The sequence below is a fragment of the Micromys minutus genome (genome assembly GCF_963924665.1).
Source record: "Micromys minutus genome assembly, chromosome: 9".
NCBI lineage: Eukaryota > Metazoa > Chordata > Mammalia > Rodentia > Muridae > Micromys > Micromys minutus.
In genome coordinates, this window is record NC_137978.1 from 42,936,303 (window position 1) to 42,953,739 (window position 17,437).

General features: G+C 47.4%; 2 protein-coding genes across 2 annotated transcripts in view; one reads left to right on the top strand and one right to left on the bottom strand.

The window, feature by feature from the left end:
• The window catches only part of CSMD2 (CUB and Sushi multiple domains 2), a gene marked incomplete at both ends in the record, with an annotated part of 547,554 nt that overhangs the window by 248,819 nt on the left and 281,298 nt on the right, over positions 1-17,437 (top strand). The window lies entirely within an intron of this gene.
• On the bottom strand, positions 16,603-17,148 carry HMGB4 (high mobility group box 4; the record flags this gene model as incomplete). The annotated part of the gene is made up of 1 exon (XM_080922105.1): positions 16,603-17,148. One exon carries the CDS (start codon positions 17,146-17,148, stop codon positions 16,603-16,605), a length of 546 nt encoding a protein of 181 aa, XP_080778231.1.

Here is a 17,437-nt window from a genome sequence, read left to right on the forward strand (position 1 = left end):
AAAGTTGCTCAATTAAAAAAAAAAAGAGGGCACAGTGAGTTCTGGACCTTTCTCTTTCATTGAGACAAAGGAACAGATGGTACCTCCAGTTTTTTTATGCTTGTGACTCCTGTTCACCAGGAACTCTTCAGCAAGTCTAGGACATTGTGGGAAAAGTGGGTAAGTCTTACCTACCCCATTTCCAATGGTGCCAGCCCAGTGCCCGAGAGCAGTCCCAGTCAGGAGAGAAGTGAGAGACTCTGGTCCGAATGCCCTTCATTGAAGACAGGAGCTTTAAAGAGAGGATGGAATTACAGATACGGTCCACCCACATAGCCTATTCTTTAAAGCTGCCTCATTAGAGTGTCCATCTTCCCCAGCCAACTGCTACCATCCACACTCAATTACGTCAGGCCATACACTCCCAGCCTAAAAAACAAAAATCCGACCTTTGTCCCACAGAGGCCCAAGTTAGACCCCAGGCCTTCCACTCAGGTGTCTTTAATCTCAGACGAGTCATTTAACCTATTTGAGCCTCAAGCCCTGTCAGTGGGATTATAAATTGGCACAACCTTTTCGGAAGGTAATTTTACCGTCGTGATTAAACTCTGTAACGTGTGTAACACCGTCCAGTGTTTTTTAGCTAGGAACCAGGAAGAAGTTGCTGGGAAGCAAAAAGTAGATGTTCACCACGGTGCTATTTATTAAGAAGGAGAAGAGGAAACTGTCTGTGTCCCACATTAACAGTTCAAGAAACATGTGGGGGATAAAGCATGTGGCAATTAAAATGATAATTCCAACTAATATTTGGAGAAAGTGGAAAATGCTTAGCATATATAAAATGAAAAATGGGCACACAACACTGAATATATGGCTAAAACTAAAAGTGTCGCATGCATTCCCATATAATGGTTGTAAAATAAGAAAAAAAGCCAATAAAAACGTTAGCATCCTTAGTTCCAAAAGGGGTATTAATGGACTTTTTCCCCCTGTACATTCGTTTGTATGAACTAGAAGTTTTACAATGACTTTATGTTACTTTTTGGCTATAGCAAAGAATCAGCATCAAATGTATTTTGTAGCCCTGTGGATGGAACCAGGGCCTTGTGCGTGCTAAACAATGCGCTCTCCTTCTGAGCTGTATCCCAACCCCTTCAAAAGCATTTGGATAGCTCCCAAGAGGAGTTCCAGCCTGTTGTCCCACATCTGCTATCCACTCTAATTCTCACAACACACACACACACACACACGCACACACACACACACACACACACACACATGTATGCCTGCACACACATGCCATTCCATGCACCATGGCTCAGCACACTTTGCTGTTCTGTAGGCGCATCACAGCGATTTCTGAGGCCATGTCTGTATGTACTTCCCTACCTGTTTCAGGATCCAGCTCTGGTCCCCCTCTTCAGTCTTGATTTTTCTTTTTCTGGAGAACACTCTGCAGCCACTGTCTTATCTGTCACCTCCCGTTGCCTTTGTGTAAGAGTCTGTGGGAACCCCGTGGAGAAAAGACTAACTCCGTTTTGGAGAATTCAGAAAAGATTCTCGGAGGGTGTGTAGGAGTTTTTCAGCTAGACCAAATATGATGACTATCCCGCACGACTCTAAAATGAACTCAGCTGACACATTCTCATCCCTCTTTCTCTCAACTATCCTGATGGATAGTCGGCTACAGGTGGATCTACGTCTTTCTCCACAGACAGGAAATTGCCTGTGTGCCTTGCAGTGTTCAGCCAGGAACCTTACACAGCCTGGGCTCCATCAGCTCATTCTCTTCCCAAAGTACAAAGGTATTAAGGCTTCAATCCATTGACTACCCTCCCCCTTGGCACATGGGGATGGACCGTGTTGGTAACTCTCCCTGGCTTCAAAATGGGTCTTGAGTATGCTGACAGTTTTTAACACACAGTCTGTTGGCTTGAATCAAATTAAAGATGCTATTTACCTCGTAGACAGTGTGAGAGGCTATTCTGCAATATTTGAGCTGTGAGAATTCCACTTGCTCAAGCTCTGCTTCCCCTTTAAGCAGCATGCTACTGTTCCAGAGTGATGCCTTTGAAATAAATCCTGTTTGAGTAATGTTTCTCTTGGACTCATAAAATCTTTATGGCAGTCTCTCCTCATCTCATAGACTCAGAGAAGGAAGCAAGAGCCAGAACCACTGAGCTACAAGTGGGGAGTGCAGTATTTTCTCATATGGGTCACACATTCGATGCAAACAGTAGTTTTAGAATGCAAATCCAATACTGGGTACACATTAGCATGTGCTAATGTGCACATCCATGCACACACGTGCACATACGCTTGCACAACTAGCTCTGTCCAAAGTGCTGAATCTGTAAACTGCAGTTACTTAATCTCTGGTTAAAGAGTAGCTGGTAAGAAAATGTATTCATTGAGACCCATAGTTTGAATGTGTTAAACAGAGGAGGCAATATATATCAGGGCGAGAGAGGTAGCTCTGCAGATGAAAGCACTGTCACTTCAAACCTGACAACTCAGTTTGATCACTGGAACCCATGTAAAAAGTGTGATGGGTGGCTTGCATCTGTAACCCCAGACCTCCCATGCCGAGGGATGTGCTAGACACCAGAGAAATAGCCAGGTCATGGCCCAGTAGCACAGTGACAGGAACAAGAGAGACCCTGCCTCAAAAAGTAGAAGGTGAGAACCAGCTCCCAAAAAGTTGTCCTCTGTCTCTACCTGTATGTGATGGTTGGATAAACACCACTACAAAATAAATGTTTTTAAAGAGCCATAAAGTAAAAAGAACAAAATCCTAGCAAAGTAAAACACTACAGTGTAGCTGCCCCCATGAATCAGACTAGATACACAATTAAGTGGGGAGAGCTCACCCTCCGACCCAGTTATGCAGAAGAACCCTTGACTCAAAGGCCATGTAGCCACTCAACACCCAGCCTCGTGGTCCTCCTATTTAATAGGTGCTCTGCTATGACACTGAACTAGAAAAGTCATAATCTGTGGTTTCTGTGAGGTCACAGACAGTGCTTGCTCAACAAGCACTGACCAGACGTCAACCCTGAGCAATTTACCTGACTTTGGAGACCCAGATTTTCATTTAAAAATGTGGGATAATGGGATCCCACAGGATTGTTGTACAGATAAAATACCGCAACACTTGCAAAGTGCTCAGAATGTTGTGCAAGCCCTGGGTGAATGTTCGCCTATTAGTGTTAGGTGTGAAGCACCAGGCTGAGCCCTTCATGGCCTTCATATCCTCTGTTCTCGTTTACTTAATCTTGTTCATTTTGAGCATCCTTAACATCCCCTTTCTAGAGGGATGGGGTCAGGCAGCTCACCTAAGTTCCCCCAGTCAGTCAGTGGTACGGACAGAAGCCCAAGCAATTCTTTCTTTCTCTAAAGCTAGTGCCTAGGTTTAAAGTGGAGCTTGCTACACTGGACTTTGGGGACAGATCAGTTCTCCAAGGCAACCATCCAAGGAGATGAGGCCAGGGGCATTTTTACCTGTGCCTGAGGAGGCAAATCTGTAAGAAACCAGGCAGGCACATAACTCAGGCTCTTATGGGACTAGATGTGAGTGGATAGAAATGGAGAACTAGGCCCCAGCCCTTGGGGAGACAAGCCTAAATACCAGCTACCCAGAATGAGTTTCAGTGTGGGCTCCTAAGCCCTCAGGTTGGCAGGAATGGAGACCAGGGACTTTAAAAGAACAGAGAGATTAATGAAGACCAGCTAGACAGGGCCACAGACAGGCAGGGCAACTTAACTCCCAAGGGCAGGAGCAATCCTAGAGGGGTCAACAGGCACCTGATGCCACCAGATCAGAGAGGAAGGCTCTCCCTCTGAATTGTCAGCTGAGGTTCATGGCACTGGGACAGAATGGATTAACCTGAAACTGCTCAGGGTGGACAAAAGCCAGTATCTAATACCTGCCGTCTTACACATTGCCTCTAGCTGAACAGTCTATGATTGCATTCTTCTCACTGGGTCCCACAGAGCACGGAAGAGGGAGGTCCTTAAGTAGTGAGAACCCATTGCTACTCTGGGGGTAAGAAGGAGTGAGTCTTTTTGTTTTATTCCAAGGGCATATGGTATTCCTACAGAGTCTCACTCCTGTGTATGTTCCTTGCTTTCCTTTCCATGTTAGTTGCCAGGATTTAAATCACCAGTCCCTTTTTCTCCTCAAGGCTGTCCCCTAAACAATGGAGCCATTGGGAGTCTCTTGATTGAGGTTGGAAAGGTCTCCGGCTCGGTAGTGTTTGTCTGGGCTGGCTTGTCCCATTTGTGATGATTCTGTGCTGTCCCAGGGTTCCCCTCGGGTGCCTTTGCAGCTATGACCTTCCCGAGTCTTTCCCACACAGTCTGGACAGCAGGTAGGCAGATCAATGAGGACAGCACATCTAATGTCACTGCTCCCCGGGCCTCTGTCTGCTGCTTTCAGTCCCCACCGTTGGATCAATGGGGAAGCAGGTGGCTGTGCTGTGTCCTAACAATGGCTTCTCTGCAGGGCCTTTGGTCTGTCCTTCTGTCAAGCTGAGGAGGTCACAGACAACCTTGCCCAACAGGCTGGAGGCTCTGGGGAGGCCCATGTTGGCATCTGATTCAAGTCAACAGGGAGTGAGAGTGGGGAGATTCCTTCCCCCACCACATGCAGGTTTCCCACCTCATGCTCAGCCATCTTTCCTCATTAGCTAGAAAGCAGGGATGCTTCTGTCTCGCGTAGAAGCACACAGGGTGTGCTGCCTCCATCTGATAAAGCTCAGAAGAAGTCCTGATGTGTCTGAGAAAATAAAGCAGGAATTCTGTTTATCTCAGACACATCAGGACTTCTATTTACACAAGTGCTCACCTTCAGGTGACACTGACCTCATGGGACAGGAGGACTCCCAGGCTTTAGAGGGATGGGGAGAGGTCAAACAATTATGTGGGACAGGAAGTGCTTTATATGCTACCCAGGTGTGCCCCTCCCCCATCCACCCCCACCTCTGGCATACATCCCAAAAGGCCACTTCAGCCCTGGGTCTGCCAGACTTTCTAGCTCTGGGGACTGTGTTAACTGATCCATTTCGCAATCTTTTATTCAAATCACCAAGATAGAGAATCTGAGTGGCTCCTCTCCACAGGTGATGTCCATGTGCTGTCCAATCAGCTCACGAGAGGAAGAGTCATGCTCAGCAGGTGCAAGTGGAGCTGCAGGAATCCATCTCCTCAGTGATGGCTTGTTAGGAGGAGACAAGTCCCCAGGAAGGGCTTAGACCAGGCCAGCCACCCTTAGCAGAGCTTCCTCATCAGCCTAAACTCTGATTTCCCTTTGGGCTCCCTTGGGAGGTGGTAGAGAAAACTGCTCTTTGCACCAGCCTCCTTGAACTAAACAAAATAATGCAGAATAACAACCTAGTGCTCTGTGAAGAGACCTTGAGAGCCATCTCCGGGTGTCCTCATATCGATTCGTGTCATCTGTATGGCTTTGAAGGTCTGAAGAAGAGAAACCCTTGTGATTATTCTGAATCCTCTAAGTACCTGAGTCCACCCCCCCCCAGTCCTCAGAATGGTAATACCCTGAGATTTAGAGGTATAATTAAGAGCAGATGAGCCTAAAAGAGGTTGATGGGGGATGAGCCTGGAGTAGAGAGCTCTGTTGTGAGCATTAGATCCCCATCTCCCCCACAGGGCTGTGTAGAGGACTGGAGGAGTCTGTCAAGGGAGACCTCAGTTCCTGGAGTCACTGGGCACAGGGGACCTTCACCTTCAATCCACCTAGCACTCGAGACAGTCCATTAACCCAGCCCAAGGATTTGGGAATGCTGAGTCAGCCTTGGGGCGTGAGCTCCAGCACTCTGGACAGCTCCCTGCTGTTAGAGAAACCTGCCAGTCTGACCATTTCCTCCAGCGGCCATTCGCCTTCTGTCCAGGCAGCACTCTGGCCAGAGCATTTGGCCAACCCCTCCCACGTTAGCCTTTACTCACCTTCCAGTGCTTTCTCCGACTTTAATACTCACGAAAGGTGTGGCTATCCCAACAGGGCAATACCATGTTTTATTTGATCCATTGACTGTACTGTCACACCAAGAATGCTTTGACCTTCTGCGAGGAATTGAATGCTCTCTGACCCAGAGTCCAGCAAGCAGCTTAGCTCAGCTACCGGTGAAAGTCTGGGGTCTGGGGAGTGCTAGGGCATTAAATCACCATCAAAAACATGGCCTCGAGTCTGCAAGCTTTTGATTTGGTGTTGCTGTGGGAGAGAGTCTAATGGCTACCACAAGAGGCAGTGGAGAGAAGGGGTCAGACTCAAAAAAAAAAAAAAAAAAAAAAAAAAATCTGAGTTCCTCCACTTTTTAGCTGTGTGACCTCAGGCAAGCGATTTACCCTCTTTGCACTTCCATCTTCACAGCCTCTGTCGCATGAGACTGTTGTGTGAGTCATGTGTATCAGTGTGTACAAGGTAACTAAAACCATATGTGGCATACAGTAGGTGCTCAAAATGGAGTCTGTTTCCCAGGAACTCCTCAGGTACCTTATCCCACACCTCATTCTTATCTCAAGATACAACCCGGAAGCAGAGTCTGGGATCCCATTAAGCAGGAGAGAAAACCAAATCTATCATACTCAGTAAATTACTCAGGATCACATTGCTGGTCAGTGTCAGGGACAGTTCCTGTGATGGAGAGATTGGCTCCAGAGCCCACATTCTTTCTCATCTCCCCATGGACTGCTTCCCTTCCTGGCCAACTCTATCTTTTGTAATGAGCCCACCCTCACTAGTCCACTGCTGGCTCTTGGTAGCACTGGACTAGCATCGTCTCTGGAATTCCCACAGCACCTTCTGTCCTGACAGGGTGGTCAGTCTGGCTCATGTGGCTCTGCTTCTGTGTCTTTGTTGAAGCTGTCACGTGACACTGAGAATGAGTGACTGAATCTGGCTGTCAGCAGTGGCCCAGCCCCAGCAGGCCTTGTGGGGCTGGAGCCCCCAGGTGCTTAAAAGTGGGCCTTGAGGAATGTTCTGTTGTTCCCCCCCCATCCCTAGTGTTGTTCAGGTAAGGCCACCCTCAGATAAACCTGGGAGATTTTCTAAATCCCCTCTGACCTCAGGCACAAATTCAAACTATTAAAAATAAGGGTCTAATGATACTCTGTTAAACTTGTAGACAGGAGCCTAACATAAATGTCCTCTGAGTGGCTCTACCCAGAAGCTGACTGAAAAGGATGCAGAGACCCATAGCCAAACACTGGAGGGAGCTCAGGAAAGAGCCACGGAAAGGACTGAAGGCCCCAAAGGGGAGAGGAGGTCCACTGGAAGACCAACAGAGTCAACGAACCTGGACCCTTAGGGACTCCCAGAGACCAAACCACCAAGCAAAGAGCATATATGGTCTGGACCTAGCCACCCCAACACATATGTAGAAATACATATTGGCCTTCTTAAGGGTTGCCCCAACAACTGGAGTGGGGATGAGGGAGTCTGTCCCTGACTCAGCGGTTCCTTGTGGATCCTGTTTCCCCTAAGTGAACTGCTTGGACTGACTTCAGTGGGAGAGGATGTGCCTGGTTCTGCAGTGACTTGATGTGCCAGGTGGGGTGGTACCCAGTAGGGCCTCCCCTTTATTGGAGGGGAGAGGAAGGGGATGTGTAGGGTGGGGCTATGATCAGACCATAAAGTGGACAAAGGAAGGAAGGAAGGAAGGAAGGAAGGAAGGAAGGAAGGAAGGAAGGAAGGAAGGAAGGGAAAAACAAGGTTCTAACAGCCCCTCCCTCCATCATGTTGAGGGAAGGCGATGCCTGCTCCTCTCTGCCTCTCTCTGCCCTCTGCCAGTTGCAGCTCTAGTCTTGCTTCAGTCTCTCACCCTCTGGATCCAATTCAGGAAACATCCATCCACGGAATCATACTCCTTCCATCCACATTGGATCCAGGGCAAAGCTCAGCTTCTCAGTCAGAACCTTCTTCCCAAGCTACACCAGTTTCCTGTGATGTAACCCCCCCACCCCAGCCAATGAGAGGTGAGCCCATCTTTGTTCAATGGAAACTGGGTTCCTGAAGGCCCTCAGCAATGGGATAATGCCTGTAGAGCACTTAGAAGAGAGGGTACCTCCAAGCATCACACATGATGCTTGTGAGTGGTCTGTTTACTACAGAAGAACTGGGCATCCGTCAGGAGCTCCCCCCCCCCCCACAACACATTTCTCAGCTGAAGTTCCTGCAGGTACTTCTTGTTGCTGACCACCTTTCACACATCACAAATCCCAACCTCTCCCTGCAGAGAGCAGCCTCTTTTCCAGAGGGCATTCAGGGTGTGCCCTGTCTTTGGGGGCTCCCATGGAGAACATTCTACCTGGGGTGTTTAGGGAGCAGAGAGAGATGGAAAAGGGGGTGGGTGAGCTGTGAAATGGAGTAGGAGACAGGGGACAAAGAGGCCATGTGACTGGAGATTCTTCTGCCCCTTTGATGGGGCAGTGAGGGTTAGAGGCACCTGGCCAGATTCTTCAGCATGAATGTACTTGCATCTATAGCAGGGAAGGGCTGCTCAGGGACCACTGAGCTTTCTCATGCTCATTGCTGCTGCTAATTGCAGATAATGCATTAGAAATACAGGACAGTCTCTGTTCGTCCTGACATGGCTACCAGGTAGTTCGGGTGGCTTATAGTAACAGGATGTGAGCCAGAGATGTTCCTGCAAAAAGAGCAGGGGGTGTGCTTGGGAATGCCAGGCAAGTTCTTCTTGCACAGGCCCCAAGGAGTGGATCAGGTGTCACCAGCCAAGCATAGAATATGTGTCCTGATACATGGGGAACCTCTGGCTGCGTTCTGGTGTCTGCAAAGATCTCATTATTCACCCATTCACCAGAAAGCACAAGATGAGCGTATAGCCAGTGTCTACATATTTCCTCCGCAAAATGGGATGTTTAAAGTGCTGTAGAATAGGGAGTGTGGTTCGGTGTTATAATTCTTGCCTGGCATGGCTGAAGGCCTTGAGTTTCATTCCTAAAAACCTCCAAAGTAATGCAGGGGATAGGGGGTGCTTGCTGTACATGGATGAGGATGTTTGCTCAGAGTCCCCAGCACCCACATCAAAGGCTGGGTGTCATGTTGGTGCGTGCTCTGTCCCCAGTGTTGGGAGACAAAGACAGGGAGATCCATAGAGCTTGCTGGAAAACCAATCTAGCCAAATTTGTAAGCTCCAGCTTCCGTGAGAGACCCTGTGTTGTTCTGTGTTGTGAGAATTTTCACCCTGTGTGGGGGTGGGGGTGACCAGGCAACATCCACCCACTTTTTTAAAATTTATTTATTTATTTATTTGGTAAGTTCCCAATGACAAACCAAAGTCCTCTGTGAGGAACCCTTGAGTATAGTAGGCTTACTCAGAGGGTGTAAGGGCTCATGGTCTGAATCATAGGTGACCTTAAAGCAGACACCATGAAAGATTAGAACATACTAGGGATAATGATTTCCCCACAGCTGTGTAGAGGGTGCCTTCTCCCCTCCTCTGTCCTTACTTATGTATAGAGCTTTTGCCAGAGATCTCAAGGCCATGTGCAGTTAGGGCAAAGCTGCAGACAATCAGTTGGGAAGAATGGCTGGATAGTCTTACATCTGCATGGTCAGCCCCTCTAGGTCTTTTTATTAAGATAATTACAACAAAGTGCTTCAAACAGTAGCGGGCATGGCAGAAACATCAAATTTTGTTACTGTTGTCTTTTCAATCTGTGGAAAACACTGTAGGTGACATGCAGGTGACACTAGGCGAGTGAGACAAGGTTATTGCCCACCTGCAAGCTGGGGAGACAAACAGGAGCTATAGCTCACTATGCACTGAGATGGCCGACGGTGGCCATTGTGGATGTTATGAAGCATAGAGGAGTTGGAGGTCTGAGTGGAGGGGCTTCCTGGAGGAAGTGATACCTGACCCATAGGGAGATGGGAACGCTCCCTGGCCTACAGGAAAGGATTATTCTGAGGTGAGTGACATGGATCATCAGAGGACACTTGCCCCTTGAGCCTTTCAACCTTAGTTGGATCCCCAGGACCCACATGATAGAAAGAGAACTGACTTTCATAAGTTGTCCTCCAACCTCCTCACATGAGCATTGTGGCATACTTATGCATGTACATGTGTGTGCATGCATTCACACTAGATGGATAGATGGATGGATGGATGGATGGACAAACAGACAGACGCAGAAGGCTAGAGTATCAGGTACAACGGTCCTGAGCACTAGAAGGATTAGAATGACTTTATTTTTTGCTGGAAATACATTATCTGACATCAGAATGGGTGTATCAGTTATCTACTACCTAGAGCACATTAGCCCCAAACCTAGCATTATTTGGAATAATGCTACTGTTGCCTAGGTGTGGCTATGTAGGATTCTTGAACTTTCGATGTCCACTAAGGTCAGATCAGGCTGTTCAGCAAGACTCCCGTTGAGGAAAGGATGGCTCCCAAGCTGGTCTGCTGACTGTCCCCTGCTCCCTGTTGCTGTTGATAGGAGACCACCTCATCTCCCTTCCACAGGGCAGTTCTGACAGGCCGCTCTGCTCATCAGAGCAAGCCAAAGAGAAGATGACAGAAGTCATGGTCTTTTCTATATAACCTGCTATCAGAAGTGACATCCTACTACTTTTACTGTATCTGAATCATTAGAAGCGAGTCTCTGGGTCCGGACCACATACGGGGGAAGAGGATGGCACCAGAGCAAGGATGGAGCAAGAGCAGGTCATTCAGAGTCACTTGTGAAGCTGCAGACCACAGTCTGCCCGGTGGCCCCTGCTGATTCCTGTCTCTTCCATGTGCAAAACAGTCACTCGTGCCCGAAGCCATAGACCATTATAACATCCCCATGTGAATCTGGTCCGCTGTGGATGCAGCCATAGCATTCATTCTTAAATAGAGACTCCAGAAAGCTGTCTGTTTGGATTTGACAATTTTCAAAATGGAAACCAAAAAAAAAAAAAAAAAAACCCTTCTCCAAATGTCATAACATACGGTGGGACTGGCTCACAGCAGCATCACATTTTCCTACTCAGATAGAAGGAAAACAGGAGGCACAGAGGAGTCACTGGTTCAGAGTTTTAATATCTAGCCCCCAAAGTGTGGACATTTTCCTGATCCCATCTGAAAGCCTGGGACGGCTTTCCACTCAGAACGCCTGCTTCTGAGCTCCAGATTCTTCCTCTTAAGCTTGCCTTCCTTCAATAAATATTGTACTGAGCCAGGTGTGGTATCATGTACCTGTAATCTCAGCAGTAGAGAGACTGAGACAGGAGGATCACTGAGTTTGAGGCCAGCCTGGGACAGATTATAAGACTAACAACACAATTATTAAATAACCAGTTTGTTAAGAAATTAAATTTTGTACTTTCTTGGCGCCTTTTGGTCCCAGCAGTCAGCCTTTTCTCTAGTAAGATGTCTCTCAAAACCTTGGGGGGAGGATCTCCTGTATTTCCCACTGTCATCACCCTTACAGTCACTGGGATTGTCTCCAAACAAAAAACTGAAGTCTAGCCCTAGGGACCACCTGTGCTGCTGCTTGTGACCCACCTGCTTGTGACCTACCTAAGATGTAGCAGAACTTAGCCTTAGATGTCCAATGCCACCAGGGTGAGCTCATTTATTGACACCTGGAGTAGGTAGGGACTGTAAGACCATGAGATTCACTTTTAATGAGCTGACCATAGCAACCTCCACATACTCATTGGGATTAAGCCTACCCTGACCTCCAGCTAAGACAACCAAGGAGCAGCTCTCATAGGCCTGTCCCACAGTGTCTTTTGTTTGAATTAAAGGATCCTTGTGGCCAAAGCCATCTCTGTCTGCAAGAACTTTTTGAGCCTCTGAAGTCTTAACCAAAGGCTTAGACAACACTCTTACCCAAAAGGAGAGAGGACTTTCAAAAGGAGCATCCTGGTTCTTCTTTATCCCACCCCAGGGATTTTCCTCTCAAAAATGGAACAAGAAATTCCATCTAAACCTTTGCCACAAAACTACAGACAATGGAATCATTAAACTGTGCCTTACAAAGGATCTCGTCCAGTTTCTAATACATGTTTCTCTTGTCCTTGCTGGCAACACCCTCCAAGTCTTGCTTTCAACACTCTATTTGAACATTTGAAGACACGTCTTAACGATCTTTCCAATGTACTCTCAGCCCCTCCTCACCCCAGATACCTGGTTCCACATCTGTCCCACATTTTACAGGTTTATGTCATGGCTCTCTAACTTGGTGCCAAACTCTGCATCAACTGACTTATTAAAGGTGGTAACAAATGGCCTTAAGTCTTAGTGGCACACAACATGGAACACCTCTCAGGCTCTTTGTGTCTGGGATTGGGTGTATTCTAGCTGGGTCACAAGCTGCAGAAAGGGGCTCCTTAGGGCTACAGAGCCCAGTTCTTTGTCTGGAAACAGTCCAGTTCTTGGCTCTCTCTTGATTCTTGGTAGGACTTAGTTCCTTGAAGACTAGGGCTGGGCACCTCAGCTCCTATTATGAGTCACTGCCATCTGCCCTCTGTGGCTTGACATGGGATCTTCATTCATGGGCAGTTTTCCATATGTCAGTGTGCTTCAAGCAAAGGGAACCAGGTTAAAGTCATAGGATTTATAGCCCAGTTTTTATTTTTAAATAACATGGTTGGGAAGGTAGCTAGTTAGGCAAAGGTCTGCATTTTATCCCCAGAACCCAAATGAAAGCCAGGCATGCTTTTGTAATAATCTAATCTCAGGCCAGAGACAGGTAGACACTTGGCAAGTTCTGCCAGTAAGAGACTATGTGTGTGAATGTGTGTATGTGATATGTGCATACATGGGTGCCTGTGTGCATGTGTGCATGTGTATATAATGTGTGTATGTGTGTGTGTGTGTGTGTGTGTGTGTGTGTGGTGCATGCATGTGTGTGTGTGTGTGTGTGTACACACTCACATATACGCACCCGCTCACATTTGTGCCTGTCTTAAGCGCTTAAGAAATGAAAGATTGTCTTATAGATTTCACACCTGTGAACGTGCACAGACGATAGGCAAACACTTTTGTACTATTATTGTCATTGAAATCTCTAGATGCAGCTCATACTGGATGGGCAGGGAAATATAGGCTGAGATATCAGGAGGTGGAGCCACTAAGAGCATCTTACAAGCCCAGGGACAGTGAGGCTGGTTTCTGACCTGATTATGTCCTGTCTGACTCCCACAAGTGACAGGCAACCAGGCAAACATGTCACTGTTAAAGGGGAATAGCCAGCCAATCTGCACAGCTGGGATTCTACCAGGAACCCTGAGTGGGAAGAGCAAAGCTGTTGGGGCATGCTCTAACAAGAAGCTCACTGTTAGTGCACCCCAACTCAGAATCCCCTGGTCTTTGGGGGCAAACTGTTTCCTTAAGGTGGTACTCTTCCCTTCTCTAAACTACTCTCCAGCAGATTAAGCCAAATGCCACCACCCACCATTACCAAGGGAAGTCCTCTCCCCCACAGCACATTTACAACAACAGCTCTGACTTATCCCCAGCTCACCTGAAGGTCAGATCTAATCTATGGAAGTGTGACAAGAAGTCACAGGACAAGACAATGGGGGCACCTCAGCCTTTATGACCTCGCCTTGGTGACCACACCCTGTCTATGAATCTTCCAGGCCAGAGAACTAGCGTTTTAATCCCCTCAACAGCTGAGGTTTTAGTGGATGACTCAGCCAACAAAAAGATCCCAGTGTAGTTGAATGACATTTTCACATCGATCGCCCTGCAACCTTGATCTATTTCTCTGTTGGGATTTGAGGGAAACCCAATAAATGAAATATACTTATTTCCCTCTCCAGCACAGAATCAATTGGCAGATGAAGGAAAAGCAAGGGGAGGGTCCACTTCATTACTGAGGAACTGATCAACAGGCAGACCTGACCTCACTGCAGGGATGGGAAGGACCAGAAGGTCAGGAACAGAGCAACCTGCCACTCGTGCACATGTGAGGCCCTGAATAAAGCATTCCTAAGAACATTCTGATACCCATACTTACCAGCCCCCTTTCTGGGGAGAATGAATCACAGAGAGAGCTATCCCACAGTCGTCACGCTGAGTTTTTAGCAATGGGCATTCTAAGTAATTCCCAGTGGAGGCCCCTCATTATCTCTGCTCTTGGAGGAGAACGTGAATCTATTAGCCTTGTGTCTTCTAGCTTTGCCTCCTCTTCCTGAACTCATCATGGGAGATTGGCACTTGATAGTCTCTGAAGATTCTAGAAAGATCAATAATACACATCATAGATGGAGGCACATGGCTCATCTCCACTACACTGACAGAACTGTGGGTCCCAGCTGCACTCATATTTCCTATGAACTTGCCAAGCCTAACACCCAAACGTCATCTTACACAAGGCACTCTGGTATGTCCCGAGTCCCTGCAGTACAACCACAACTTCTTCTAGCCTTAGGACCTTAGCTATGGCTTCAAATGAATTTTCGCACAGGACTCAGTATCCTTAACTATGCTGCAAACATGGGTTCTGGGATGGTTTTATGGCTCTACGGGTAAAGGTGCTTGTCATGGGGCCTGACAACTTATTTGGAACCCACGTGATGGAATGGGTCCAAGACCTACTGTTGTCCTGTGACCTACACACACACACACATACACCTGCGAGCACACATGCATGCACATAAGCACATGCCCACTTAGTGCCCTCTACCCAACCTGCCATTATCTCATCACCTGGCACTAGCGATGACTTTAGTCTGTTGGCTGACTTTTCTGTCTCTTCCTCCCTCGGCATGTCCCTAGTACCAGAAGTTACTGGTATGATGCAGGAAATTTATTAAAGTACTGGATATATTAATGAGTACGTAGAGAGAAGTGCCAGAGAAGACTGGTCAGAAAGATGGTACTGGGCCCAGAGGCTCAGTCTGTCTTCTCAAGGGCAGGGCATCTCCATGGAATGCCCACTTTCCTACCCATCATGTTAGATGTAAGCTCCCTCTTCTTTTCCCTCCTTCTATGTTCTTCCACTGTCATCCATTATGGTCATTAGAAGCCAATAGAGACATCCCATTGTCTTTAAGAATCCTTTGTGTTTTTAAGGATGCCCTGCATCCTGTTGTGAAAACTGACTTGACTTTATAACGACACGAGAAACTGGAAAGGAACAGCCCAAGGTTCCAGAGCAGAGTCGGATGTGCCACGCAACTGTTCACTAGACATCTGCTATCCAAGGAGCCAGCAATGAAGAAGTAGGAAAGTCTGTATCTAAGCACTGGGCAGAGGGGATGTTATTTGACTCTATATTTTAAGAGTTAGTAACAAAGGGCTGGGAACTAAGGGAGATGAACAAGTCTGTCAACAGTGTCTCCTAGAAGTATGCCAGCTGGCATTCTTTGTCTCACATCTTAACACAATACCTCTGTAGAGTTTAATCAACTGTTGGCTGTAGAAGCTCATTGTTATGACTTGGCCAAAAATGGTAAGGTGGGAAGGAAGATCTTAAGGTCTAGCCTGTGATAACTATCATTACTCAGCCTTGAATGCATGGCTTAAGACTTCACAAGACCACAACTTAGGTTTCTGTCATGGTTGAGATGTCACTTGATAGCTCCGCTGTAGAGATCTACATTGTACTTGTGTGGTTGCCACAGCCTCCGGTTCCTTCTGCTTGGAGGGCAGAGCCTCTGCTTTTCACTGTCAGCTTAACATCCCCTCAGCTGCCAGACATTGTTTCTCCCAGCTCCTTGGACTTCTTGCTTCATCCTACTGCAAGGAAACTTTCTAGGGAAAATTGGCTAGCAAGGTAGGGTACAACTGGAGAGATACCACCTATTAAGTATTCAGAACTTTGCCACCTCATCTAGTCACTAAGATAATGCATAATGGAGGTACTGTACCCTGCTTTCGAGGAGGAGGCTGGGGCTCCCTAGAAGACACAAGGCAGGGGTGGGGATGAGTGCAGGTTGCAGTTTTTAGGAGAAGGGAGAGCACTTAAGTCTGATGATCTCTCTTTTCAATGAAGCAGAAAAGAGGGTGTCTCCTGAGAGGGCAAAGGGGAAGCAGAGCCAAGCTGGAGGACCAACTGCAAGTCATGGGGGGGGGGGAGTGAGGATTTCACCAACATGAGAAATTTGTGGGTGGCCTCATCCCTCCCTCCACCACCACTCCTGCTGCTGCTGTTTTATGTCATAGCCTTCTCTGTCCTTGGGCTCTCACACCAGGCAGGAGCATCCCAAAGACCCAGTCCTGTGGACCTGGCATGTGAGAGCCCAAAGAACTTGATTCTGAACCCAGAGTTGTAAACAAAGTCAAAATGGCTTCCTGAAGAGACAGCACAATCCCCTCTGTTTGGCCCCATTCCCATGAGATGGCAAGCCACAGCAAAAGCTAAGAATTTTATTAATAAATCTCCGAGCCAATCACTATACTTTGGTCACCAAAGTAGCTGTGTGGCTCCCCATGCCCAAATGACTTTGCACATGTGCTTGACCACCTAGGTCAACCCAAGCATTTGGGTCCTGCAGCCAGTTCCCTCCCTTAAAGCTGCCTCTCAGAAAGCCAGCCTTCCCAAGGCTGGACCTCAATCAAACCACTCACTTTCATAACATAGCACCCAAGGGCACTCTAACCATACAGAACACCAGGACCAGAAAGCCAGTTGAATGACATTTTATTGTTTCAAACTGGTCTCATCCAATTCCTGGATGTTCCTCTTCCTGCCATGACATTGATTTTGGTATGCCTCCCGTTCCTCAAGGTACTTTGCCCACATAAGCGCAGCCTTCTGCTCATAGGTCTTTTTGTCCTCATCGGAAGTCTTGGACCACATCTTCCCGGCAGCCTTGGCCACTTGTATCACTGACCAGTTGGGGTTCTCTTGCTTCAGCTTGGCAGAGTGGTCCAGGGAGAAGAGCAGGAAGGAGGATGGGGGCTTCCGTGGTGCCTTTGGGTCTCTTTTTCTTCTCCTTCTTCTCTTGCCCATGTAATTCTTCATTTCTTTTTGGTACCGGGCTTTGTCTCGTTTGGCTAGAGCTTCGTACTTTGCTTTTTCATGTTTCGAAATGGATCTCCATTTTTCTGAACACTTTCTAGAGAATTCTTTGAAGCCAAGGTAGGCGTTTGGCTGTTGCTCCTTGAATTTTTTTCTCAAATTTATCATAAAGTGGATGTAAGAAGAGACATTCACCTTGGGCCTTAGCTGAACTTTTTTCCCCATCTTTATACAACCATGATTTCCTTTGCTGGATCCTGCTGAGTTGGATAGCAGAGATTTCTGTCTCAACACCCCAGGAGCAATCTAGAAGGTTCCTTACTTATGGTGAAATTTTCTCTGTGTGTGAGCCTCAGCCAGGGCGCAGCCTTTTCAGTGCTGGTGGGCTTTGTTGGGTCAAAAAGGGGAACTGTGATGTCATCCCTGAGCTGACCAATGCCAGCCAAGCTCAGTCATTGGAAGATAGGTCCATTTAGTGGTTGGTTTCTCCTGGGACCTTTTTTTTTTTTTTTTT